The sequence below is a fragment of the Lycium ferocissimum genome, chromosome 11, assembly GCF_029784015.1.
Source record: "Lycium ferocissimum isolate CSIRO_LF1 chromosome 11, AGI_CSIRO_Lferr_CH_V1, whole genome shotgun sequence".
NCBI lineage: Eukaryota > Viridiplantae > Streptophyta > Magnoliopsida > Solanales > Solanaceae > Lycium > Lycium ferocissimum.
This window is the reverse complement of record NC_081352.1, coordinates 49593094-49620115: the sequence shown is the minus strand read 5'-3', so window position 1 is coordinate 49620115 and position 27022 is coordinate 49593094. Positions and strand designations below refer to the sequence as shown.

At 35.2% G+C, this 27022-nt stretch overlaps 2 protein-coding genes across 2 annotated transcripts; both read right to left on the bottom strand.

Annotated features, from left to right (window-relative positions):
* Positions 1-1673: 1673 nt before the first annotated feature.
* LOC132036319 (uncharacterized) lies at positions 1674-4096 on the bottom strand. The gene is made up of 2 exons (XM_059426634.1): positions 3890-4096; positions 1674-3717 (listed from the first exon to the last, which is right to left on the bottom strand). The coding sequence occupies exon 2, from the start codon at positions 3658-3660 to the stop codon at positions 1930-1932; it is 1731 nt and encodes a 576-aa protein (XP_059282617.1). The 5' UTR covers positions 3661-3717; positions 3890-4096; the 3' UTR covers positions 1674-1929.
* Positions 4097-18231: 14135 nt separating this feature from the next.
* Positions 18232-23758, bottom strand: LOC132036309 (U-box domain-containing protein 4). The gene is made up of 2 exons (XM_059426618.1): positions 22677-23758; positions 18232-19390 (listed from the first exon to the last, which is right to left on the bottom strand). Exons 1-2 carry the CDS (start codon positions 23000-23002, stop codon positions 18565-18567), a joined length of 1152 nt encoding a protein of 383 aa, XP_059282601.1. The 5' UTR covers positions 23003-23758; the 3' UTR covers positions 18232-18564.
* Positions 23759-27022: the final 3264 nt, after the last annotated feature.

Genomic DNA, 27022 nt, shown 5'->3' with positions numbered 1-27022 from the left:
TTAATACCTGGAAATGCAAGTATGGAGAATTGTTGAAAGTAGGAGAGGAAGGAAAAGGATTTTAAGGAGAAATTTCTCCCAAAAGAAAAAACAACTCCTCTCTATGAATGATTCCTAGTTTCTTCTCTCATGTTTATGCTTGACTCCTCCTGAGGCTATTGTCATTTCTGTTTTTGAAACCACTATTTTTTTTACTTTTTATTATATTATATGAAAAAATATATATGAGGAAAATATAAAATTTATACTCTTGTTATACATGAATTACCATGTAATGTAACAAATCTTTGAATTTTATTATAAGTTGGTCAATTTCTTGGCATGGGTCAAAAAAGTACTGAAGTCCGTTTTTATACAACTTTAGTGTCTGGACCTACTTGTGCGTACCTCAACTATTTTATCGAATACTTGCTACCTCCCACCGAATGTTGAGTAACTCTGCTAAAAAAAAGTCAACTAGTATTTTTCTGCCTCTACTAGAATTTGACCCCTGATTTTCCATAAATTGTATCCCGACTTCATCGACCATGAGTCCAGAATCTTAGATGCAAAAAAAAAAAAAAAAAAAAAAAAAAAAAAACTTGAAGCTCTTACATGTTTTCCCTTTTTTATTTTTGGAGGAGAAAATTGGGTACCCACTGTGGTGTTGGCGGTTGTAAAGAAAGGGATAAGCTCTCAGAAATCATTAAAATTCAGCTGTAAATTGCAAAATCATAGTAAATGCTGGCACTATAATCTCACAAATTCAATAAGAAAGCTGACACTAAAAGTAGAAGAATAAATAATGGTAGCAGTCAGTAGAAACTTAAAACCTTCTGTTCTCTTCATTTTTGGGCCATTTCAGGACATAATCTTTACTGGACATAAGAATCTCAGAATGACCAAGCTTGGCTTCTTGGAAGCAAGAGATTTTGAAGAGACTGAATTATCCAAGTCCAACTTAAATAAATAAAGATGGAAAGAAATAACAGAAGATAGATGACATTTTACAAGAAGTGAGAACAATGTTCCAATTCCACCTTTTTTTTTAATAAGTTTGTTGAAATTTCCAATTCCACCTTGAATAAATAGAAGTTGAAATGAAAGAAGAAGATGTTCAGTTTGAGATAGCTAAAATCTGCAGACATAACCAGTATTTCTTCATTCCAATAAGAGAAGCAGCAATGCATTTTGGTAACCTTGTTGAGCATCATAACTATCTCCCTATGTACACCATCAGGTAAGTCTTCCACTAGAACCATGACAGTGTTCTTGTTGTTTAAGAAAAAAAACAGCCATAGCACGTTAGGAATTGGATTTTTTTATCATACCTTTAAGCAGCATAAATGGCGGGGTCTTATCCAGAGACGGATGTCTATAATTTGCAATACAACCTAATACCTTCGGAAATGAAAATACGCGACTGAGTTGTCATTCTACCTATTTTCGATAACACTGGAAAAGCATGATTCTATCTTCAACAAGTCAACTAGAAGCAGTGTTTAATGAAAGGACGCATCTGAGTTATTCTCTCAGACCCTAAACCCTAAGATTGCAATGGTTCAGTGTCGCTGAGAGGAAATGCTAGAACGCATATTAAGATTGCAATGGTTCAGTATCGCAGAGAGAAGCATTTTCATTAGCATAAGCACAAATGAGATCATAGAACAATTTCACAATTAATGTAACAGCAATTTAAGCCAGGAACACAAATGACATTCTTATTAACTTACCAAATGAAAGGATACAAGCTTGAAGCAGACACTGAGTACAATGCAACTACACTATAAAGAGGTACCAACTAAAGAAGTAATCTGTAATTGCTTTTCAAAATAAATACTTACGAATGCATTCTACAAATGAAGACCAAAGCTTACCTAAAACAACAGTATGGTACAGATCTATCCAAAAACTGCAGGAGTAAATAAAGCTTCAAATGCCAGTCAGAAATTAGCTGGACGAAGTGCACGTATTGATCCCATCCTTGCAGTCTTTTGTGAGATCATTAAATGTCTCAACCTGTTTTTTACCCCTCAAGAAAACTTCCGTATCAACTGAAACCCTCATGTACCCATCAAATTCAACTGGATTCCCATTATTAAGTTTTGCCGTCTCAGCATACCATTCACTCTTTTCATCCCAAAGATCTTTATATTCATCAAGGAAATGTGTGGAATATTTGTCTTTTAAAGGGTTAAAAAAGGATGTATTTGGTTCGTTAGTTGCAATATAGAGGTTCCTCCCGTCATCAATCTTGTCCTGCAAGCTAGACAGTAGAGCCTCGGGAGAAGTATCTTTTTCCAAATGTGGCCACATTTCACGATTCCTTGCTTTCTCCCCTCTTACAACATGAACCGAGTCATAATCCCAATTCAACCTTGATGAAATAGCTGAAACAATGTCCACTAACCGTCTAGATTTCCATACTAGATCCCATGGGCGTTCAACGACGGGTTCTGTCTCACCCTCGCATACCCTGAACCAGTAATTATCTGGCTCTACAGAACCAAATTTCCTCATAATTAAAGTATCTTTTACTCCAAATAACTTCATGGGTGTAACCCTAAAATCCTCCACAAGATGGAGACTTAATCTGTCTTTTCTATGCCATTGCTTCCAATCTGACCAAAACTGAACCTGATCGAGGACTGAAGCTGAATCCTTTAAGTGCTCAAAATCGAAGTAAAACCTGAAATCCTTTCCTTCCTCATCTACACCAGATGAAGTATAAATCTTGGATAAACAAATACTTAAGTCCATTATCAAAGTCCTGTTCAAATATTGAGCCTCACCTAACGCACACAGGAAGCTCCAAAGATAATGGCCCATGCTCTTGCACCTATCCCCACCTCCCGAATAAATCAAATACTTCCTGTCACCAAACGAACTCTCCGATTCCACCACCGGAAGCGAGTCATTTACAGTTTCCCCAACCACAGGCAGAGTAATATGTTCTCCTTCTGTCTTAGGAGGTGCCTTCTCGAAACCCTCATCATTCTTCCCACGATTTATGTTCTTTCTCTTCCTCTTGCGAGCATTTCCACCAGAATGATAATCACCTATACTGACCACATCAAGCGTGCAGTTCTCCGACCTAGAAACCACAAAAGACCGGTAATCCTTATAAAGGGAAGCAGTCTTCCCTTCCTTAGGCCTAAACCGCCATGCCATGTGGCAGGAACTATCGTTCGACCCTCGAACTGGCTTCCCAAACCGGTAAAAATGTATGTCCTTAAACTTCTCAATAGCAGCCCTCATCAACAAATGAAACACATCCGGATCCGTGCAATCAATGGGATCATCAATCTTGCCACGACAGTCCAAATTATCGTCAGACACAAGTGCAGCATTAGCGGTTGGAACATCAACATCAGTGAGGTTTATAAAGGTCAAAAACGCGGTGTTATTAGCAACAAGAAAGTCCTCACCAGTCCTCACTACAGTATCATCAGCTTTAAATGTAGCATTAGATTTGGAAGTAAGGAAATTAGTCATTTTTGTTGAAGGGTGGAATAAAGGGTCTTCAGGTTGATAAGTTGCAGCAATTATAGTGAAAATCAAAACCCCAAGTACAAATATAGTGAAACAAAGGTTCCCTATCATTGCCATTGCATTTTGACCCAAATTTTCTGGCCTGAAACTTCCAGTCCTGGACAGCAAAATTGATGGTCGACCCAACATTTTTTCCCACTTTTTCTCACTATAGCATTAAAGCTTCAAACACAACAAGAATGAAATCTGTAAAATGAGCAATATATTAGACTAAAGGGTATCTAAAAAACATGACTTTTTACAAAGTAAAATCAAGAATTCATAGATCTGGTTTAAGTACAATCAAGAATTGACTATGTTAAAGCTAAAAGAAGAAGAATTATAAGAGACTTTATATAGTATAAAGATTATGGTTTACCTCATAAAGATTGGTGATTGTTCAATGAGATCACTGGTAGCTCAACATAGATTTCAGAACTTCTCTTTCATTCTTTGTCTCTCTAGAGAATAATCAGTGAAGTAAAGCTGCTTTATTTTTCTTAATTTTTTTAGAGCCAAGATCCTAGATTTTTACTTACCATTTTACACTCTGTAGTAGCGTTTATATTGTGTCGTGTGTTTGTACTGTATTTACTCTATTGTTTTGGTAAAATATAATATTTAGAGAGATAGTATGATTTTTAATCGTTATATAATGTCACACATAAGTAATCTGAACGATAAATCTATGAGAAAAGCAGGATAAAAGTTAAAATAAGATTATTACTCCTTTCGTCCCAAACAAGTGTCATCTTAGAAAAAATTACGCTAATTAAAAAATTAATAAATATAATATGGAGTTTACTAAACTATCCTCTTTATTAGATGTTTTTATTTAACTTGAACAATACTAAAGAGGGAAAACTTATTAAATTTTGTCTAGAATCAAGGTGATACTTATTTTGGAACATTTGTTTTTAAGTTAACAATACCCTTATTTTGGGACGGAAGTAGTAGATAATAAGTAACCACAAAATAACAAAAGAAAAGATTAACAATACGATCACCCAAAATTGATCATCATACAATGTGACTTTTCGTTATTACATAACGATAAATTTAATACGATAATGATAATTAAAATAAATATTGTATTTAAATTAACAACGTAATAATATTCGTGAGTAACAACCATCCAAACAAGTGGTTAGTGTGTTGGTCCATTTATGACGTGGACGGTCGGATATTATAGTTTTATGTGGTACCGGGATTTTGCCGCTTCATTGAATTAAATTAAAAATATTTTAATGGGATAAACATTGTGCACCGACAAAACTATCGGTGGTCGAAATGTGATTGGCAAATAGAGTGAGGCCCTAAATCACGGAACAATATTAGCGTAATACGTGCTTCGAAATTTGTTGCGTCACCCCCCGAGGTTTTCCTATTGACCAAATTATCCTCTCACTAGACTGACTTCAATAAATAAAGTTCTGAATAGTGCTCACGGGATTATTTTGTTCACTTTTTAATTCTATTGGTTTTTACTCCCTCTGTTCATTTATACTTGTCATGTATACTAAAAATAAATGTTTACTTTTATTTGCCAAGTTAAAAATCAAGAAATATTCTATCATGTCATATCTATTTTATCCTAATTATTAATTATTAGCAAGGAACTTTAAGTAATTGTTAGTGGATAGGGTTGTTTAACCAACAGCAAAATTGACTTATTAGCTTATCGGTATTGGGTTATCAGATTAACGGTTGGCTAGCGGATTGAGATTTTACAATTAACCGGTTATCGGTGCGGGGTCGAATTACTCAATTCCTTATCAGGTAAACCGTTACCCCCGTCAAGAGTTAGTTTCATATTTATAATTTTACCCCTAGATATATAAAATAATAAATTATGTATTGTAATTTGTAAACCCTTTAACAATAAAGCTAAAGCCCCAACAATTTCATGGACGCCTTCACAATTGTTCAAATACTTCTGCATTGCAATCTGTTGTGGGAGATCTGAAGTTTTATCATATGATAATGGAACACTAAATTAGCCACAGAGGAAAAGAGATATGTAGAAGAAAGGAGGGATATTTTCTATATTGCAATTGATCTGTACAGGGCACTTCTTTACATAGAATCTTACTTGGCTAACTAACTCCCTAATCACGCTAAAACCTTTTCAACTTACTTATCTAATTAACAAGTAAACTGAATTAGTTAAAGTGATAGTTGTTAGTTTAGTCGATACACCGCCCGATAATTGTTAATTAATTTGATACTGAACTAATCGATATTTTATCGGTTGGCTAGCGGATTAGTATATATATTTAAGAGCCGATAACCGATAAGTCGAACCGTTAAGCATAATTATGAATAGATTATTTTTTAAAGTATATTTGATTGATTTCAACCATTAGATTATTTAGTAATAATTAGGGGCGATAAAATTGTCATTTTATTTATGGCTTCTTAAAAAATGTATCAAATCTATACAGAATAAATAAAAATGAATGGAGGGAGTAATTTTCTTTTTTGAAAGTTTTATATTGGCTTGTAAGCATGTGGAACTTTAGCAAAAAAAATGAAATAATCACAGGAACTTTATGGAGTATGGTACAGTATGGTAACTAGAGATTGAAAATCTATGAGACTTAAGGTGTAGAATTTTCTTTTTACCTACACAACATTAGAAAAATGATAATGCTCTTCACGTGATGATTGATAATAAATGGTTCTTGTAAAGAGAATTACTGTGTTAGGTTCATGTTCTTCTAGTTTCTTTTTATTGAAGTTTATCTTTTGCCGACTATTGGTTTTAGCGGTTCTTACTCATCCATATAATTCCACCTTGTCTTAACATATTTTTCAAATTTTATCTATAGCATAAAATATTTCCGACATATCAAACACACGACGAACATAATGTTACTGCGTTTTAAGGGGAGAGGGAGAAAATGCCTTGAAATAAGGAAGAAAATTTATCCGCATTGAATGTTTATATCAAGTGAATATATGCATAATGTGTATTTACATATGTACTTTAAATACTTATAGTGTCATTTAGACACTTTTCGCTGACTGAGCGAAATATGCGAAGAGTGTGTAGCACACTCGCTAATGATGTGGCAAAGTAGCCAATTAACTTATTACATATGGCATTTTGGGTTCAAAATAATAGTTAAAAATAAATTATAAAAAAAAGAAAAGAAAAATATTTTCAGCAAAAACCAAAAAAGAAAAAATTATTTTCTAAATCCCAGCCCCTCCTTCCCGATCTAAACAATTGGAAGCATTTTCTAAAAGTTACTGATTGTCTATGATATATAATGCATTCGGCAACATGAATTTTGGTTCAAGGATATATAAATGATATAACAATTTCTTTTGCTTTGAAGGCGATGTCAATGAAATAAACCTAGAGTAGTATAACGGCAACAAAAATCATAAGTGTTGGGGTAACCAAATCTAAATATCGTTTTTTACTAACCATACTCTAGCCGGATAAGAAGAAGAACGGGGGGTGGGTTAATTTTTTTTTTTCTTTTTCTGGCTGAAATTCTTTCTTTTTTTAACTTAAAGTTCATTTTTTATTTTGATTTTATACAAAAAAAAATGTCACATGTTCTCCGAGAATGGTGGCGGTCTTCATTTTTTCTGATGAGCAAGATAGCAATAGTGGAAAGTTTGTTAATGGTAGAATATTAAGTGGAGAAGAAAGAGAAAATGAATCTATATATCTATATAAAAGCAGGACATAGGCCTGCTGACGTGTCGCAACACGAGTCCGGAACCAAAATGACTCAATAAAAATCCAAGTGAACCAAGATACCCCAAAAAAAATTTTGGCACAAAAGTACCTTTAGCGCAAGAAAATATCTTGGCTAAAGATTTAACACCGGATTAAGTGCTTTAGCGCTTGATACTGCGCTAAGACAAAGTTTCTCTCACCTATAGCGCAGTAAAACACTGCGCTATAGCACCCGACCTTAAAACCCCTTCGGCTCCACCACTAGTCCCTCCAGTGGCGTTAAAGATTTTCAAAAATGCCATTGGAGGCGATTTCGACGTGGTCCCTAAAAAAAACATCGTTTTCTATTAATTTTCGTCGGGAAAGTTTAGATTCTTTCAGATATTCAAGTCGAGAAGATTCTAAGCTCGAATTGTGGAAAAAAGCGGCGTACAACTCGATTAACACAACTCTACAAAAATCTTCGATTAAGGTTTTCTACTATGAACTTTTGTTATTAATTTGTTATATACATTATATTGTACGCATGTTTTACATTTAATCGTCGTTAATTTCCAAAAAAAAAAAATCATTTTTTTTTTTTTTGCTTTCATCCGCTGGGCAGTGGGTTCTTTTTTTTTTTTTTTTTTCATTAACTGTTAAATGCATATGAATTATTAGTTTGTTAAATGTTTATGAATTGTTAAGTTGTTTTATGTTTATGAGTTATTAATTTGTTAATTGTTTATGAATTGTTACTTATTTTTGAATTGTGAATTGTTAATTGTTAATGAATTATTATTTTGTTAATTGATTATTTGTTAAATATTGATTATGAATTAGTTAGTTGTTACTACTGATTACGAATTGAAAGAAATTGATTGATAATGAATTATTATTTTGTTAACACTTTGTTTGGATGATTGTTATGTATTGTTTCATAATGTATGGTATTGTGTTGTACTATATAGGACCAAATCAGTCGTTACATAAAATAGGACCTTTCCTCGTTACGTAACGATGGATTTAACGATACGATACAATAAAATAAAAGTAACAATCAAAGCAAACATTGTAGTTAAACTAACAATACAATATAATACAATAGGTAACAACCATCCAAACAAGTTGTAAATGATTATGAATTGTTACATAAAAAAAAAATGATTATGAATTGTTAAATCTATATTATTTTAAAAGCATGAATATATATGTTAACTAAAAAAAAAGATTATCTAAAAAAGAATAGTTACAGTTCTTCTTTTAATGTTTATGTTCACGGAAATAAAAATTATTATGAATTTCATAAATACATACGTTAACGATAAAATGTATAGGACCAAATCAGTCGTTACATAAAATAGGACATTTCCTCGTTACGTAACGATGAATTTAACGATACGATACAATAAAATTAAAGTAACAATCAAAGCAAACATTGTATTTAAACTAACAACACAATATAATACAATAGGTAACAACCATCCAAACAAGTTGTAAATGATTATGAATTGTTAAATCTATATTATTTTAAAAGCATGAATATATATGTTAAATAAAAAAAGATTATCTAAAAAAGAATAGTTAAGGTTCTTCTTTTAATATTTATGTTCACGGAAATAAAATTATTATGAATTTCATAAATACATACGTTAAAGATTTATACATTCAAAATAAATATTATATTCAAGATAATAAGTAGATATTTTCTTTCCAAGTTAAAATTATTAATTAGTTAATATAATTTCTCTTTCATTTCAAGAGTAATGACTAATTTAGTTTGTACAAACTAGACTCTTTCATGGATCCGAATGTTCCATCGGGGCCAGATGATCACCCGGTGCCTGATGATCACCAGGGGCTTGATGATCACCCGGGGCCCGTTGTTCACCCTGAGCCCGCTGATAGATCAGTATTATCTTTGCAAGGCAATCATAGGTCAGAGTTATTATGGGCTGGTACTATAGGGATATCGACTAAGCTCCGTCCCCGTAGGCCGCAGCGTGGGACTCTTACGCGAGCGCCCCCCACACCCTCGTGTCTTAGAGATATTGTTTCGGGGCGGCATCTATCGCTGCGTATCCGTTGGTCGGGTATAGCATGATTGGGCGCTCATTACGGCCATGGTTGAGCAGTGGAGGCCGGAGACACATACCTTCCATCTTTGCACTGGTGAGGCCACGATTACACTTCAGGATGTGGAGGTCCTCATTGGATTGCGCGTAGATGGAGAGCCATTATACACTCGATACGAGCCTCCTCATGGTAGTACATGGGTGACGGGGTTGACTAGGCTCACCCACTTCGTGCCTGGTGGTGAGGGCCAGATGTCGGGACTGAGTCGGGTTCAGATTAGTGCACTTTGCACTTATTTAGAGGCTTGCTCCACCGTTCGACGACAGCACCCGGCCAGGATGTTGTTGATCGTCGTACCCGTTTGTTTGTACCCGCTTATTATGTTCGAGGCATCTTGTTCCCGAACTCATCGGGTGCGTTTGTCGCTTTACGATATTTGGTTTTCTTGGAGACATCCGGACATTTGTCAGAGACTACGGGCATTTGGCGGTCTTGTTGTGTATCTTTACATATGCCTATGTCGAGCGTCTATTAGTGCTATCAGCGATGTGTGTGGATTTTTTGCTTATCTCCAGTTAATCTTTTAAGTGTGCGTTCCTTTAATGCACATAAATTTCTTGAAACGACAACTAAAAAACCGTATTTTCTAATACAGCTTACAGTTATGGGCGTGGGAGAGAATGCTACCTTTTCAGCCCGTATCTAGGCATCACCTTGAGATTGATATGCCTTATGCGAGGGGGTGGATAGCCGATTTTGACTGGGATGTGGATACGCGCTACGATTCTTCCATTCGGGACCGGCTTGATCACGTACGGACGATGCGGTAAACTATTTAACTTTACATTATTAATTTAATTAAACGTTTTTTATACTTAGTGATCATCGATTTATTTATATGTTATGCATCTATTTATATACGCCGTACGTCGCTATATTAGATGGTTTGCGGCCTTTGCAGGCGAGTGGGGGGGGTTTGGGGTCGTAGTGTCCATTGATACACAGGGACATCGTGAGGATCACATACCCGAGCGTGTCTTACGACAATTTGGCGCATACAGTATACCCCCGACGTCCGTCAATAGCTCCGACACTACCGGGACTATCGGACTAACGTCGATGATGATTTTCTCGCTTTCATGGCTGTCCCGGCCCACCGATTGGGAGAACAGTTGAAGGCACTTTAGCGGTGGTAACTTTGACTCCCATTAAGGATTATATGCGCCGGTATCATCGTATCACACGCCGATCGATCGCAACCCGCCTTGCATCACGTTGACGTAGGATACCTAAACACTTTGGGGCGATGACGAGGCATTGGTAAGTTTATCGTATTTAGATCTATTTAATCGTATTAACTGCGCCGTTTTAAAAAATACTTTTTTTTTCTTTGTTGAACAAAAATGCGGTGGTGGCCGTACGAGCGATTATGCATGTTGGGGGTTCGACATATGCCTTACCCCCGGGCTTGCGGGAGGCGAGTTGGAGACGCATCGATATACGAGGATGGTGTCCGCAGACAAGAGGAGATTAGGCGCATGCGAGCTCATTCCGAGGCCGAATATCGGCCCGGCGCCGAGGAGGGACCGGTGCTCCGGCAGAAGCGAGGCGTGGCCGCGCAGGACGTCGCGCGCGTAGGGACGCGCGTCTCGTTGCTAAAGGTCCTAGTGGTGGAGGACACCATCCGTAGATGAGGCCGATCCCATTCCGCAGGACGTTCCCCTTTCTAGTCCATCCGCCGTACCGTTCCAGTCGACGGCCTTCACCCGGGACTCACCTACGTTTACACCGCGCTCCTACTTGCTAAGATACACGGGTCTTCACCACGCCCCGAGCCGGGGACGCATACATGGAGGAGCGTGATAACGTCGATTGGGCGGCGTTACACGCATCATTAGCTGATGACTGGCCTGTGAGAAATTTAAAGGGAGCCAGGATTCTTGACTTCGATAAGTTTTTTATCCCGGTTAGTATTTAAAATACTTATTTGTTCATTTAAATTACTTATTTTAAATATATATATATGTTACTCACTATTTAATAATATTTTATATTTTAGGATTCGGCGCCAGCGGGTCCAGCAGAGCCACCCACTCAAGCGTTTTCTCATGGACCTGCCGAGTCAACGGTGTCTTCCTATGTGACTGTCGAGCCACATGTAAGCTTTTTATTAAAATTAGTTTTATTCAATATAAGGTCAATATTTAAAATACATATTTGTTTATTTAAAGTATTTATTTTAAATATGTATGTTACTTATTATTTCATTTTTTTCATATTTTAGGATTCGACGTCAGTGAGTCCACAGGATAGGCGCATTCAGGAGCCTTCTCATCAGCCTGTCGAGGCAAAGGTGTCTTCTCATGAGACTACCGAGGCACAGGTAAGATTTTTACTTAAAATGAATTTTATTCAATATAAGGTAAATATTTATTTAATTTTTATAACATTTATTTGGACTTCGAACAAAGATCTCGTCGTGAGAGACTACCTCATATTCTCGCACTGAGACTATATCGAGAGCCTACTCAGGCTCCCGTTGATACACAGGTTTGATTATTCAACAAACGTTAATGTATTCAATATAAATAAGAAATAGTACTAATTATTATATATTTTTCATGTTCATCCTTCGGCGCCTGCGGTGGCGACTCCTGAAGAAGAAGAGGTCGAGTTTCCGGACCCGGTCGACGAGGTTCTCCCCGTGCTAGCGGGACCGCATCCTAAGAAGCACGTTCTAGTCAAGGGTGCACGCCGGGCCGGGGGGAAGAGGAGATGATCGTGACTTGGAGCGCCCGTTATTAAGAGAAAAAGGGCGATGGAGACGATGGCGAGGGCGGTGGGGATGGTATGAGCCTTAGACCTAAGGATAATCTCAGGCATACCACATGTGGGACCCATCCACGATAGTGTACAGGGGCGGATTTACTAAGGCTTGTGGGGATGCCACGCCACCCGCAAGCTTCCGACGAAACCCTACGTATATATAGGTGTATATATATATAACACATGGTAAATAGTTAAAGTGGCACCCGAATAACAAAAGGTTACCGTAGTTCCAGTGGTGAAGGGTGACTAGGCGAAGCTTCTATGCTTGGAACCGTGGGATCGAACCACGGCAACAACATTTAAAAAAAAAAAAAACTTAACTTACGGGCTACAGCATCAGCAAGAGCTGCTTATCTCTTTCTTTTTCTTTTACTTCCAGTTGACTTAGTTTAAATGAATGATGGATATTTATGATATTTGTAATCTTATTGGAAGTTTTACGTTTTTTTCACTTCATGATCTCAGTCGATGATATTAGTAATATTATTGGAAGTTTTATGTTTTTTTTTTTCACTTCATGATCTCAGCCGAATGTGGTGTGTAATGCTATAAACAAATATTTCATCTGAAAAGATGAATAACCGAATCAAAGCCTAAAAAGACGAATAACCCGACCCGAAACCCAAATGGATTTAATGACGGATGGCACCTGGAAACTCCAAATCCTAGATCTGCCTCTGATATTGTATATACATTAGTGTTGTACAGTTTATCGTAAATATTATATATTTTTTGCATATCTATTTATATTTATAAATATTATCTTAGTCTTTATTATTGTTTATAGTTTCACATCCTAAATTGATAATTAAAAAAAAGTGACACATTCAAAATAAAGTTAAGCATTAATTTAAAAATAACACGAAATCCTAAAAGATAAATAACGTGAAGCTAATGATTACAAGTCTTTCAAACAAAAAAGGACTTCAAAGACTTTTCAACCACTAAAACGACAATCCAAACTTTTGCGTATCCTCAAGTATTGAGCTTACCTTATTAATCGTACAAATATAAGTAGGGTTCTATATAAAATATTGAAGTTCCGGAGTCTCAAAGCATGATTAATATACGGCTAAACTACGCAAAAAAAAGTGTGAAAATGTAATAAGTGGCTGTTTTGGGAAAATGGTGGACTCCTATAGCGCAGTAGGGGATAGACAGTTTAATTTAACGCAATATTTTACTGCGCTAAAGCACTTAACACCAATTACGTTAAGTGCTTTAAGCGTAAAAATATCGCGCTAAAGGTATTTATGTCACCTTTTTTTTGTTGAGGTATTTTTGGTTCAAAAGGTTTTTTTTTTTGTCATTTTGGTTCCAGTACTCGCGCAACACAAACGCGGAGTTTACATTTATCTATTTTCTCATAATTTGGCTTTTCCCCTTATTTATTTCCGATTTATTCATTAAAAAAAAAAAAACAAAGGAACAGAAAAGACAAGTCCGTTACTTTTTGCTACGTCTCTTCTTCTTGGTTCTTCAACTGCCCTCTTACCTTTTCACTTCTTTATTATTCACAACCCACAGTTACTGAAGCCATTATTACCGGAAGCACAAAATCTAGATAAACGATTACTTTTTTCCTTAGTTTTTCGGGTTTTATCCCTATTTCTCCTTCGATTATGTGCTAAATTATGAAACGAAATAGAGCCTGTTTCGATGGGCTTATTTTAAGCAGCTTATAAGCTGGCTTAATTATTTTTTTGAGTTTATTTTAAACATAAAATAACTTTAAGTTTCGCTTAACACTCAAAAAAAAACAAAATGTACTTATAAAGAACTTATGCCAATCCAAACGGGCTCGTAGCCTTATTTGTTTAGTACACCGTTTCGTCGTCTCTTCTTCTTCAATTACAATTGTCAGCCTCTTCTTCCTTCTCTCTTCGTCCTCTATCTCACCATCGCCTAAGGTAAATCCCCTTTTCTCTTTACAGAATTTTAGGTTTTCTTACGATTCTCTTTTTGATATTTTCAGGTTCTCTTTCATGCTTGGTTGGTGTTTCGTGCTCTTTATATTCTATAGCATCAATTTTCTAGTTGATTATATTAGTAGTAGTAACAATTAAATTTGCATTTTTTGTTTACTATTTTCTGTGATTCAATTATTCTTTAACCGACCCTTCCAACAATCTTCTATATCAAATCTCTCTGAGATTAATTTTAGTTTGACATTCAGTTGGACTTTTCCAAAAATAAGTCGAGCAGTTTTCAAAGGCAAGTTCTATGCCCTTCCACTCCTTCATTTGTTCTACCAAAGGCACAGACAACAAAATGGAGTAAAGTGAAAGTATGAATCATACCTAGCTGAAAATTCCCTTTTTTTTTCAAACACTGCTTTTGCGATTAGTCTTTGTCCCTTCTGTTGCAGTACTATGATCGACAATGTCATTCTGAAAGTTCAAAGGCCACCGACATTATGGTAAGCCACCTTTTGCTAGAGTCTTTGAATTTTATTTATTCAGTCAATTTATTTCTGTCTCGAGGTAGATTGCGGTCAATTATTATTATTGTTTTTTTTTTTTTTTTTTTTTTTTTTTTTTTTTGGATAACGGTGTTGTCAATTACAATTCTTTTTTGATAACGGTAAGGGCAATTATGCAATTCTTCATTTTGATTAGTCCTAGTCTCTTCGTATGTTGTGATATTGTTTAGATTGATAGTGGAAGACAATATGAATTTCTTTTGGAAACAATTCAAATTCTCACAAATCTCAACCTGTTTTGATCAAAAAGCTTACACATTTATTTTGCTGTGATGGTTGGTCACTTGTGGGCTATAAGCTCAATTCATTGAACATTTTTGTTTAAGCACATCTTACGCAATGTTTTTTTATTGATTGTTGTTGTTTCAATTCTTTTATTCATGTTACTGACATGGACCCAATTTACTGGACGAAAGTATCATCAGTTATGTTGAACAGGTATATATATATATAACCTCTTCTTCTCCTAAAATTCCTTCTGTAACAGTCGCTCTCTTAGTTACCATACTTATCTTTCTCTTCCAGGTAAAACTCCTTCAATGCCTTCCTCTTCTCCTCTTCTTCACCTTCTGTTTTGGAGTATATTTTATTTTCACTCGCCAGAGATAATTTATCTCTGTTCCTGTTGTTTCTCCCAATAGGTGAATCTATCTTTTTCTTTAGTATAGTTGTTCCCTTATGTTTACTTCTTGTTTCATGTTTCCGTGATTGTTCATATTGTTTTTTACCTTTTATTTCGCAAAGAATTGATTGTTTTTGGGCTTCATTTTTCACCGTACTCTGTTAAAATTGAAGGAAAAGAAAAGATTACCATGATGTATAAGAAGTCAAGTAGTAAAATCAAAGGTAAAATAAAAGATTGACCTCTTCTCAATCTGCATAATAAATAGTGTGGTGTCATTCGCACCCCACCCCGCGCTTACCTGTTTGTATGTGTCAATTATTTTTCTCTGTCTAATTTTTTTTTATTCTGACTTTTTCTTATAAGATGTCAATTGTAATAGAAGATTTTGGGTTCTCATATAGGAGTTTAGCAGAAACTGGGAAAAACGTTACTTCTTCGTACATGGAACTAGGAGTTGCTAAATGTCATAGACAAGCATAAGTCCTTGAAGACGGTCTCTGCTCTTCCAGGAATTGAAATAGCTAAAATTCCCTTCATTTTTCACTAATCAAGTTTGTGAACCTATGTCGTTCAGTTGGACAGTTATCGTGAAAACAAAATAACTTTGAAAAAAAAAAAAGAGAAAGAGCGAAAAAACTGAAGCAGCAGCGTATTTTTTTATTTTTATTTTTTGTTGAGAATATGACTTGTGAAAAAAATACCAAATGTGCAGGTGGTGAAAAAAGAATATGTTTTCAAGCTGTAATATAAACTTGGTGATGTGCTATTCTCAGTTTATTAATATGTCATTTTATATCTTCATATGGCAAATTGTCAATGTGCATCGTTTGCCATGCTCCGTTATTATTTAGGGGAAGAGCTGAAATTTTTTAAAAAGGAGAAGGATTTATATTTGATTTTTAATTATAAGAGTTGATTTGAGAAAATTGACATTACTATTCTGTCACTTGTGAAAATGAAGGTAAGACATTATATGAAACAAAAAAATACACTTACAAGAAGCAATTAAAGATAAATATTTTTTCTTGTCCAAGAGAGGTTCCACGAAAAGTCTGCAAATTCGAGTTCTCTTACTCTTCCTATAATTATTGTTATTAATCTGTATTAATTGGTGCACTACTAGAGATTCAAGCAAGTTACTCGTCTAGACTCAAACTGTTATCGCAGTTATGATGCAAGTGGAAATCACTCGAAATATAGAGAAAAGTAACAGATTCCAATTTGTTAATTTGACTGAACAGAATTTGGAATTTATTAGGCCATAGTTATTCATAAAGATTTGACGTGTGCCCGTTAATTTATTTATTTTCTCTAATGCACTTTTGTGGTTGGTTCCAATGTGCTAGTTGCAAAGGTGTGGTAATGATGGTGTATTTGTAAAGAGTTAGCAAGTGAAAATTACATCGGAAATCCGAATATGGAGGCTTTCTTTGGTGTATGCTTTATTTCCATCTTTATGGAGTTTTTTTTTCCCTTGATTCTTTTTTAATTTGCTTTCAGTCAAGATTACATGTCTAATTTTGTTGTGCGTAAGTGGAATCATTTTGTTAGCACCAATCACGTCCTTCTTCTCCTTCCATTGTCTAAATGTTTCGAGAACGAACTGAGTAATGATTATGGTGTATCATTTGTTTCATATATATATATATATATATATATATATATATATATATATATATATATATTCCTTTCCTTCTTAGTTTTAATTTTTTTATTTGAGAGGCATGAACAATGTTAAACTAAGAGCTGGAAGGAAAAAAGCAAACGACATCTTAGGTTTACATTAACTAGATTTATGCATTATTAATACTTCTCTTTGCTATTTTTTCCAACTTTTATATTCTTATTCAAATTCCTATATACTGGAATATAGGAATGTTTTCACAGTTCCTTTTTCAAAGAAACTAGAGCTGGAATGTTTTCACAGTTCCTTTTTCAAAGAATTCTATATAAGGTGTTAAAAGAATTACCAAAAGAAGATAGAATCGTTGAAAAATAGTTTTGATTAAGAAGATCAAATTAATTTGTTAAAAAATGACATCAATATTCATTTATATTTTTTTAAGCAAAGATTTCACGATCGCGCGAAGCGTGGGCAAATACACTAGTAAAGAAGTAAAGAAGAAGAAGAAGAATGAGGAAATAAAAAGAGTAAAAAAATAAAAAAAAAATATGTTTTTTAGCCTTCCACGTGCTTGTTTTGGGTGAAAAATCACACAACTCGCAAGTCAAATGGGGTGTTTAAATGATGAGTGTTTCCGGCACCCTACTGTGTGTCTAAATGGAACAATGTTTAGTTGAGATGTCTACCTTAAAAGTTGTTATCAACCACAGGTGTCTCGTTCAGCCAAAAACTTAATCATGACTAATCAACATGCATTGTTATTCCATTAAATCGCTTATTTATAATAAATTTACATGATTCGACGTAAACACCTAGTGGCTAAGTATTTACCTAAAAATAGAGGCAGCTCAAGGAACAAAGCGAAATATGAAGTAGTTTTGGACTCAGAGAAAATTGCTCTAGACATATTTACCTTCCAAACTAAACTAATCTCCTTTTTCCCTCGTCTTCTTTTTTTAAATAGGTAAACAGCAAAATTATCTTCAATAGAATTATTCGTTGTTCTTCAAGAAGTTTTGACTATGGTTTCACAAATTCGTCATCGCTAGAAAATGGAGTAAGAAAGCAAAGAAGTCAAGATTATAGGAAGAAGCTGTATATGGCCAAACGACAGAGACCTTATTCAGTGAGTTTTCTTCTGTATAATGAATGAATCCTTTCTAAAAAAAACTCCTCTTTTTTAAAATAATAAAAAATCAATCTTACCTAACAATTATTTTTTCAATAAACAGCTTCATTGTATTACTTCATAATGTGTTTCCAATGTTCCTAAGACACCACCGCATCATTTACAACCAACTAGGGAAAGCAGAATCCAAAGAAACTCAATATAAAAGGGAAAAGGAGAATTTAGCTAGATTATGAGGTAGCAAATTCTATGTTCGAGGAATACATCAAATGTTGATATCTGAAATTCAAAGACAAGGTAGATATAACAGAAGCAAAATGAAGCAGAAAAGGCAGCAATTTGCAAGTACTTTCAAACTTTACAAATGAGTGATTAAATTAGAAATGTACAATGCTCATTAAGGTCAAGAAAATCACCTTATCCTTCCACTGGTGTTACCACCAGCATATACTATCTACTAGCTACCAGTTTCCAGTTATATATGGTCTTTGCAACTCCACGTCTTTCCACATAAAATCGGGCAGAGGAAGAAGAGCTAATATACTCCATTTACATAGCTTCATTTTCTTGGCTATATACCGGTCTATCTGAAAACCTGAAACTACCTAATTATTCATAAAGACTGCATCTTTGAAGACCCACAAGATGAAGCCCTTAACTGTGAACTACTCATGCTTAGCTCCATACTTCTGTGAACCATGTCTTGCAACAATCTCTTGGCTGTTTCAGCAGCTTTATCCGTTCCATCAACTTGTGCAGCAAAGTCGTACACTATTCTCTCCAACGTGGATGATGAGAATCTGCTTTCAGGAGAAGTGTCCCGAAGCAAGTCCAAAAGCGTTCTAGCTCTATCCTGAGCTTGAGGTGTGCCCTCTGCAGTTAACCGTAAAAGGCCTGGAATAGCGCCTTCTTTGAGAATGAGTTCCCTGTATTTGTCTCGGCTGCTTTGACACAATGACAGCAAAACCCTAACAGCGTGTTCCGTGCTGATAAGGGACCCGTCTTCAACAGTCTCCACCAGAGTGAGTATTCCGCCATCTGCATTTGTTATTGCATCTCTTCCCTCTTCAGAATTAGATAGGATTTCCAATAGGGCTGTGGTTTTCTCGGCAAACTTGGAATATTTCTTGCAGTCTTTGAGGAGATTCATTAGCGGGAAAACCGCTCTAGCATCAAGAACTAACTTGGGATCTTCTATGCTTGTGGAGATATTGTGGAGGGCTGTGACGGAATCAACCCTTCCTTGAACAGTGCCTGAACTCAGGATCTGCACCAGAAGAGGTACAACTCCAGATGCAGCTATTGTCGGTTTGTTGGTTGCAGCAGCTGACAACGTTAAAATAGCAGCAGTTGCTAGTTCTTTCAAATTGCCATTTTGGAACTTCAGGAGCTCCACAAGAGGAGGGATGGCACCGGATGCAACAATCCTTATTTTGTTTCTGGTAAGTTTGAAAAGGAATATAAGGAGATAAGTTGGTTATCCATGAATCAAGCAATTCTTACAAAACAGGAGGGAAACCAAAAAAACCAATGAAGATATTATCATATATGTCCAAGGATACCAAAAAATTTGCTAAAAACAAACCTATAATATGTTTTTACATTTGCATATATGCGATTCCTAAGCAGGACTGTTGTTGGTAAGTATGAAGAAATCATGCTTAGCTGAAATGAAGAAGTATTGCTTACATGAGGAAAGGAAAGAGAAAAAATGAGAATATATTTGACCGTGTGAGCACAGCAACTATCGTCTATTCTGCATAATCATCCATCTTTACTCTAGAACTTATGGAGACTTAAGTAGAGGTATAATCCAAAGCCAAATTCATGGAAAACAAGCAACTTTAACCAGGTTTACATGCAGGAAAAGATATACAGTACTGATTATGAAACTAGAGGATCGAGCTTCAGATCGTGGAGGTTTGATCATTCTTTGGGGTATAGCCATAGCATGTCTAGAGCATTGACATTTTAATTGTACCAATATCAAGAAAAACCCTTAAGGTAAAATAAGGCACCAATCACCATAATAAATAGGGTGAAGAAAGTTTTGGAAGTACACCAGGAGAACACAAAAGAAAAACAAGAAAAACAAAGAGCTCTACAAGAAAAATAGAAAGACAGAATCTAGGGGAGGATAGAAAAACCCGAATTAGATGTCAAACAATAATATCATCTATATAGCCGTGTCACAACCTGGAGGGATGGAAAATCTTCCCTCCCTTCTGCGAGTAGATAGGTCAGGAGAAAATGCGTATAAAGATGATGAGCCATGGAAATATTGTAAAGTTTCAGCGTGTGAGAAGTTCATTTACATGCCTAACGTGGGTGAAAATAGACACTAGCTAGCATCATGAAACATGGTCATTTCTTTCTTTTTTCCATAAGACCACAAAAATGAAAAGATGTATTCTGCCCTGAATAATCTAAGATATTAACGAAACAGGATGACATTTTCTAGTGAGATGCAAAAAGGTGCTAGAACTTTACTATCAAAGCAAGAAGCTCAAAGATCATGACCTTTCAAAATCTTTTTTTTTTTTTTTTTGATGACAAGTTTGGGTGCGCACAGGGTAAACCCCGCTCCTGTGCAATAGCTTGCAAACCACACAGGAGAGATAACCCGCACTAGGCAAGCCCGGTGCGACGAGCTCGACCCAGAAGGCAAATCCCCTGCTGCCGTAGGCAAGGGGGTTTCGAACCTGAGACCTCCATTATGGAAGCCCCATTCAAAATCTTAATCAGAACACAGTTTATGAATCCCTTGAAATTTTAGTCATTGCACATTCAATGTCATAGAGAAACTTTCTGGGCTTCTGGCTCCAAACAGGCACTGACGAGCAAAAGTTTAGCATTGAATACAACTTCTAAATGCAATTTTTTAGCTAGAAATATTTTTTGAACTTTATTGGCCAAGGAGCCAAATGCTATGATTTGACTAAATGGGCCAAAGAGCCAAATGTTACGAAATATTTTGGGAGTATCATTTAGTTAACCGAGACCGCGTTGTCCAAAGTGATAAATGCCTGAAACTACGTGTGCCCACGTGATGCGCAGAAAACGACTTCTAAAGACCAATTTAGGGTCTCAGCAAGGCCCAATAGCTCATTTGTCAGAGAAGCTTCTAGATTTAAGTTCTTCTAATTTTACAAGGCCCTTGGTCCACAGAACACAATTGAGATGTCACTGCTGTTGAGTGGTGACTTGAGGCATGCACTGGAAGTGGCGGCAGCACCAAAGGCCACTTCTTACTTTCCTTCCTAGTAGGCACAGGAACTCAAGGTCACTGATATGCTTTAAAGATTATCTTGATGCCAGTGATGTAACACCTTACAATTCATCAAAAAAAAGAATATCTGGTATGGTTCTTGTTATCTGCTAAGCCTGCATAAGCGTCTTGTTCCTTTTCTTCCTAGACTCCCAGAATCCCTTCCCCTCAGGGTTCAACTAAGAAAGCCCCATCAGCCTCCCCATCTGCTGGACCTAGTTCTTGCTTGCAAGGTGCAAGCTGTTCCTGGGCTCATGACATAGCTGTTAGGCCATGCACACCTCATTGCTGCCCGAGTGTGTCTCACAGTTGGGCCATACTCCAAGTAGATTAAAACACAAGAGCGAAGACTGCAACATTGAAATGTATTTCTAAAGAAAAAATGTGAATGATTCAATGGTGTATCTCATTCTGAGGGAAATGGAATATTCTTTTTTGCTTAAGAGTCACTAGTCTTTTCCATATCATCTTTCTTCAGCTATGAGTGACAGAGTCGGCATGGCTAGCCTAGTTCATATACAAAAGAACTACATCCCCTCCATCCCAGTCTGGTAGCCAACTCTTTTTCCCTATTTTGCAAGTGAAACTAAATTGCCGATCTAGGTGATAATAACGCATAACTAAGCAAGGAAATTATACATAACATAAAATTTCAGCAAATAAGCTCTGGTTCTTATCTGACAACTAATATTCATTATTTCAAATAGCTCTTTCTATTTAGAGCTGATGTCCACATTGGGAACCTTTATAGCTGGTTGCTATGTCTGATCATCTTCTTGTATATAACATCCATTTTTCCATTACACCAAAGGCTTAATCTAGAGCTTCCTACAGTTAAAATCATTGTTTACATTATAGCCACCACTTTCATACTTTAGCTTCTTGCCAAATGAAAATCGGGGACAAGGAAAACCTTTCCTTCTCATTTCTACAATAATAGAATATTCCCAGACTCAACATCCAAAATTTTCACTTTTATCTGGAAAAAGTAAAAATCTTTCCCATCTAAATCATCTAGAGCACAAGAAATCACCATTATCAAACTAACCCAGAAAATTCTTGAACAAATTTCATTCATACAACAAATATCCACACAAATGTATTTCTCCAACAGAGGTTTAAAAAAAGAGTTAATAGCCCCCCAAAAAAAAACACTTAACTATCACTTTTTCGCGAGTTTCACACCCCAACCATCAGTTATTCCCTTTTCCTACCTACCTGAACTATCATCATCCATGTTATTAAAACACGCCTCAAAGCTGATTAGGCCCACTATCAGCTATTCCCTTTCCTGCCTGAACTATCAACATAAGTGTGTTTTAATACACAGACGGTGATAGTTTAGGAAAAGGGAACAGTTGATACTTTGGTGTAAAACTCGCAAAAAAGTGACAATTCAAGTGTGTGTTTTGACCATTTACTTAAAAAATAAAGAGGAAGAGTTTAAGTGTACTAACCTTTCATTACGAGAGGCAAGATTGAGGAGAGCTAATAAAGCAGCCTCACGAGCAAGTAAAGAATAAGAACAACCTCGAAGCATATCAACCAACGGTGGAATAACACCAGCAGCAGCAAACCGGACACGTGTCTTCCCTGAAGACGATGACTTCCTCACCAGTTTCCTAATATCTTTAGCTGCTTCAATCTTTCCCTCTTCACACACTTCATTCTTCAACTTCTCTGCTATTTCTTCTATTACATTCTTGCATTTTCTGTTCTTTGGCTCATCTTCAAGATTGCATTTTTCTTCTTTTTCTTCTATCAATGCCTCCTCTTTTATCATTTTTCTGACACCCTTTTGAGTCTTCTCTCAAAGGGTATGTTCAAAAATTGGAGATTTTGTTGATTTCTTACAGGTGAAGATCTTTCAAGATTCAACTGTTGTACTTTTCTTTTTGGAAGTTGTACCTATTTTTCAAGATTTCATTTTTCTTCCATCAATTGCTCCTCTTTTACCATTTTTCTGACACCCTTTTGAGTCTTCTTTCAAAGAGTATGCTCAGAATTTTACAAAGATTTGAACAATTTTGTTGATTTCTAACAAGTGAAGGTCTTTTGGGACTAATGTATTGTACTTTTCTATTTGGAGGTTGTACCTACTACCTATTTGTGGCTCGTCTTTTACTAATTTTCTTACCTCTGCATTTTCTTCCCTGTCTCGATTTTAACACGCCTTTTTGGTACTCTTCCAAAGGGTATGTTCAAAATTTTACAAAGATCTACAAACAAATGATGATGACAATGGAAATGGTGAGTGATTTTCTTGATTTCTTATAGCAGGTAATTTTCTTGATTTCTTGATTGCATCAATTGCTCCTCTTTTATCGTTTTTTTTGACACCCTTTGAGTCCTCTTTAAAGGGGTATGTCCAAAATGTTGCAAAGATTTAACAAAAAGGTGATGATTTTGTTGATTTCTTACAGGTGAAGGTCTTTTTGGATAAAGTGTTGTACTTTTCTTATTGGAGGTTGTACCTATTGTGTGACTCCAGAGGGAAAAAGGTTTTCTGTATTGTCATTTTCATATACTTTGCTCTTTTGGAATATGCTCTTTTGGAATATGCATAGAGTATTCTATGGTAAATTTACTAATTAAGTTTGAACAAATAAACATTAACCACCTTTTACTTAGGAAGTAACGTAGCTATGTATCAAGCCAAAAAAGAATGAGAAGAAAGATTATTTATCTCGACAAAGAAAAAAAGAAAATACTTTAGAAGAAATAAATGAAAATAGCTATGTATTCTTTTTTCACAAAGAAATGTTTTTTTAAGAAAAAAATTATTACATAGGGGGAGGGAGAGAGGAATTTTTTTTTACTATTTAAATGATGTATCTCAATCGGTTATTTTGATTATTTTCGTGAAGTAATAGAAGTGAAGGAAGAAAAGGAGAAGGTGTTGCTAAAAATTAGAGACAATTATGCTTGAAAGTTAGGCAAGTTTTTTTAAGTAAACTGTATTTAGAAATTAGGATAACTTGCAGGTATCCTATATATAAAGGGGTTTTAAAGATTGAGATCATGTGATTTACGTAGTCTAATTTCAAATAATCACGATATTGTCTTGTCATAGTTAGTTCAATATTGCATGCATTAACATACAATATCTTTTGATAGGACAATGATTCATCAGTGGAGAAAATAATACTAAAATTATGAAAGTTAAAGGTGTTCTTCTTGACGTGGCCTTTTCTGAATTTAATAATGAACTTAATAGCAATTCAGAAATGTTAATCAAGTAATATAATTTACTTTTATACGAGTCTAATGTAGGATAGTATGGAGAAGGGGGAGGGGAGTAAGATGGTATGATTGATTGATATGAATTATTGATTGATGGATATGGAGACGTGTATAATGAAGTTCATATAATTTCAAATTTATGCAAATTTTTTAATTTTTATATACTATTGTAACATAATTTTGACACTATTAAGACCTATAAAGGCTAATTACATGAATTATTATCTATTTAATAAGTAGAATTAAGAATAATATTTAAGTTTACTAAATTTTCATCTCTTTATTTTATATGCTCAACTTTATAACTTTTCATTTCTTTTTTCTCCCCTATATATAATTTTAACAAAACTTAAAACAAAACAAAACAAAAAAAAATATAACAGGTCAAATTAGACAATTACACAAAATTTTCATTACACTATCATCACATGTACAGTAATTCATGTACGAAAGACATCAAAGAAAAGTGGCTCCAAGGATACAAGCAAGAATTTTTTGGTACAAATTTGAATTAATCGAACTCCAAAACTAATACCGAACACTAGGCAGAAAACCATAAAACCAATACATTTTTTTGTGCGGATTGCCCTTCAAAGGCAATTTTTAATTTTCGCTCAAACTGTGGTCTTTAATTTTTGTCTTTCGCGTAATACCTTCTGTGTCAGGGGTCAACCCCAACTCAAGAAAATATTTTTTTAAAAAAAAAAAAAGGCAAAGTTTTGCACTCTACCTGAGGCCTAACTTTGCTATGAAACTTTGCATTGTGATTTTTTTTTTTTAACTGAGCCGGGGTTCGAACCCCAAACCTCATGGGTTTGAATTAATCGAACTCCAAAACTAATACCGAACACTAGGCAGAAAACCATAAAACCAATACATTTTTTTGTGCGGATTGCCCTTCAAAGGCACTGGTCTTTAATTTTTGCCCCTCAAATTGGTGGTTTTTAATTTTTGTCCTCGCCCCTATACCCCCTAGTGTTTTCGAGGTCGAACCCCGCCTCAAAAAAAAAACGAATTTCGCTAGACTGAAGAGTTTTGAGGAGGCCTAACTTTGGCTTCTATAGCCCAACTTTTGCCTTGGATAGTGCCTAACCTCATACGAAACTCTCGTTTCGCGATTTTTTTTTTTTTTAATCGACCAAATGATTCGAACCCCAAACTTCAGCAGACATAAGGGATAAAAATTAAAGCCACCAATTTGAGGGGCAAAAATTAATGACCAGTGCCTTTGAAGGGTAATCGTGCAAATGACCCAAAGGAATACGGCTTGTTAAGCAAGGAGGCCAAATGTAAGTATGTAACAAATCGGCTAAGCTTTTGGGAGGAAGTGTTGAACATAATTGGGAAATATATTGTTCTTTACTCTATTGGTGATGTATTCTTCATTTATTAAAGTAACGAGAAAGTGTCCTTTTCAATTACTTGATTAGAATGAAATTTTTTGGGAGGACAATATTAACATGATAAGAAAAGTAGTCAGCAAACCAAGTTCCAATAAGTATATGCTTAGATTTCTTTGTGGACCCCTTGTATTAATATATTGCAGCCTTAATGGTCCCTTCTAAATTAATTTTGAAGGATAATTTCATCCAAATTTATTAAACTAAATTAATTGACAGACGAGGAGTGCTTGTTTGAATTAGCTATAAATTTTTGTAATGTATTGAATTCGATGCATTAATAGCTAGATTATTTTCCTTGTTTTGTGCTACAAAGATCCTTGTTAGTCACAGATCATAATTTATAACAGTTCTAATAAGTTAGATAAATTAGTAGATGTTACATATTTTCCATTTTAACAGTCGGGTATAACATGCTTACCATCTACTAGTAGACCCGTTTGTGCCTTATTCCACTATTTGAAACACTTGAGTTTAGTATTATTACAAGTATTCATTTGCTCATTAGTATTCGCAATTTGCAAATATCGGACTTTAGTACTTGAAATGGATAGGAGCGGATGTAGGTTTGAATATATACGGGGTCGCCCCAACCAGTAACTTTGACACAGATCTCTTATGTGTAAAAAAAAAATTACTAAATATTTACAAAAATTTAATTCAAAACTCAGTTTCTAATATTTGAGGCTATGTTTCCTAAAATTCAGAATCCATAAAGTTCAAATTCTAGATCCGCCTTTGAATATAGGCGCAATATTCAAATACTGATTTGAGTTTCAAATGAAATAATCTACTCACAAATTTTCAACAATCACAAGCTATATTTTGTTAAGTGAAGTTTGTGTCCAGACACAACTCAACCTACCTTCAAAACACTTTTTCAATTTTAACTTCAGATACACTGTTTTCAACCTCAACTAAATTTTTCCAAATGCTTGGTAGATTTTATCTTATTTTATTTTACTTTAATCCAAAGAAGACCGAATATTAGACTAAGTATCATTTATAAAGGTAGTGGAGTACATTCTCTTGGAGGTATGATGATAAAATAAGATATTAAACTAGCAATCTTAAACTTAGTAGGGATATTCCATATCTCCTTTACCCTTTTCCCAACAATATATAAAGGATTTCCAACCTAAAGTTACATTGGCGATGAC

Coding starts and splice junctions, on each gene's coding strand:
- LOC132036319 (XM_059426634.1), bottom strand. CDS start 3,660: ATGTTGGGTCGACCATCAATTTTGCTGTCCAGGACTGGAAGTTTCAGG.
- LOC132036309 (XM_059426618.1), bottom strand. CDS start 23,002: ATGATAAAAGAGGAGGCATTGATAGAAGAAAAAGAAGAAAAATGCAAT. Junction 19,391..22,676: donor CTTGCCTCTCGTAATGAAAG/GTTAGTACACTT, acceptor CAAACTTACCAG/AAACAAAATAAGGATTGTTG.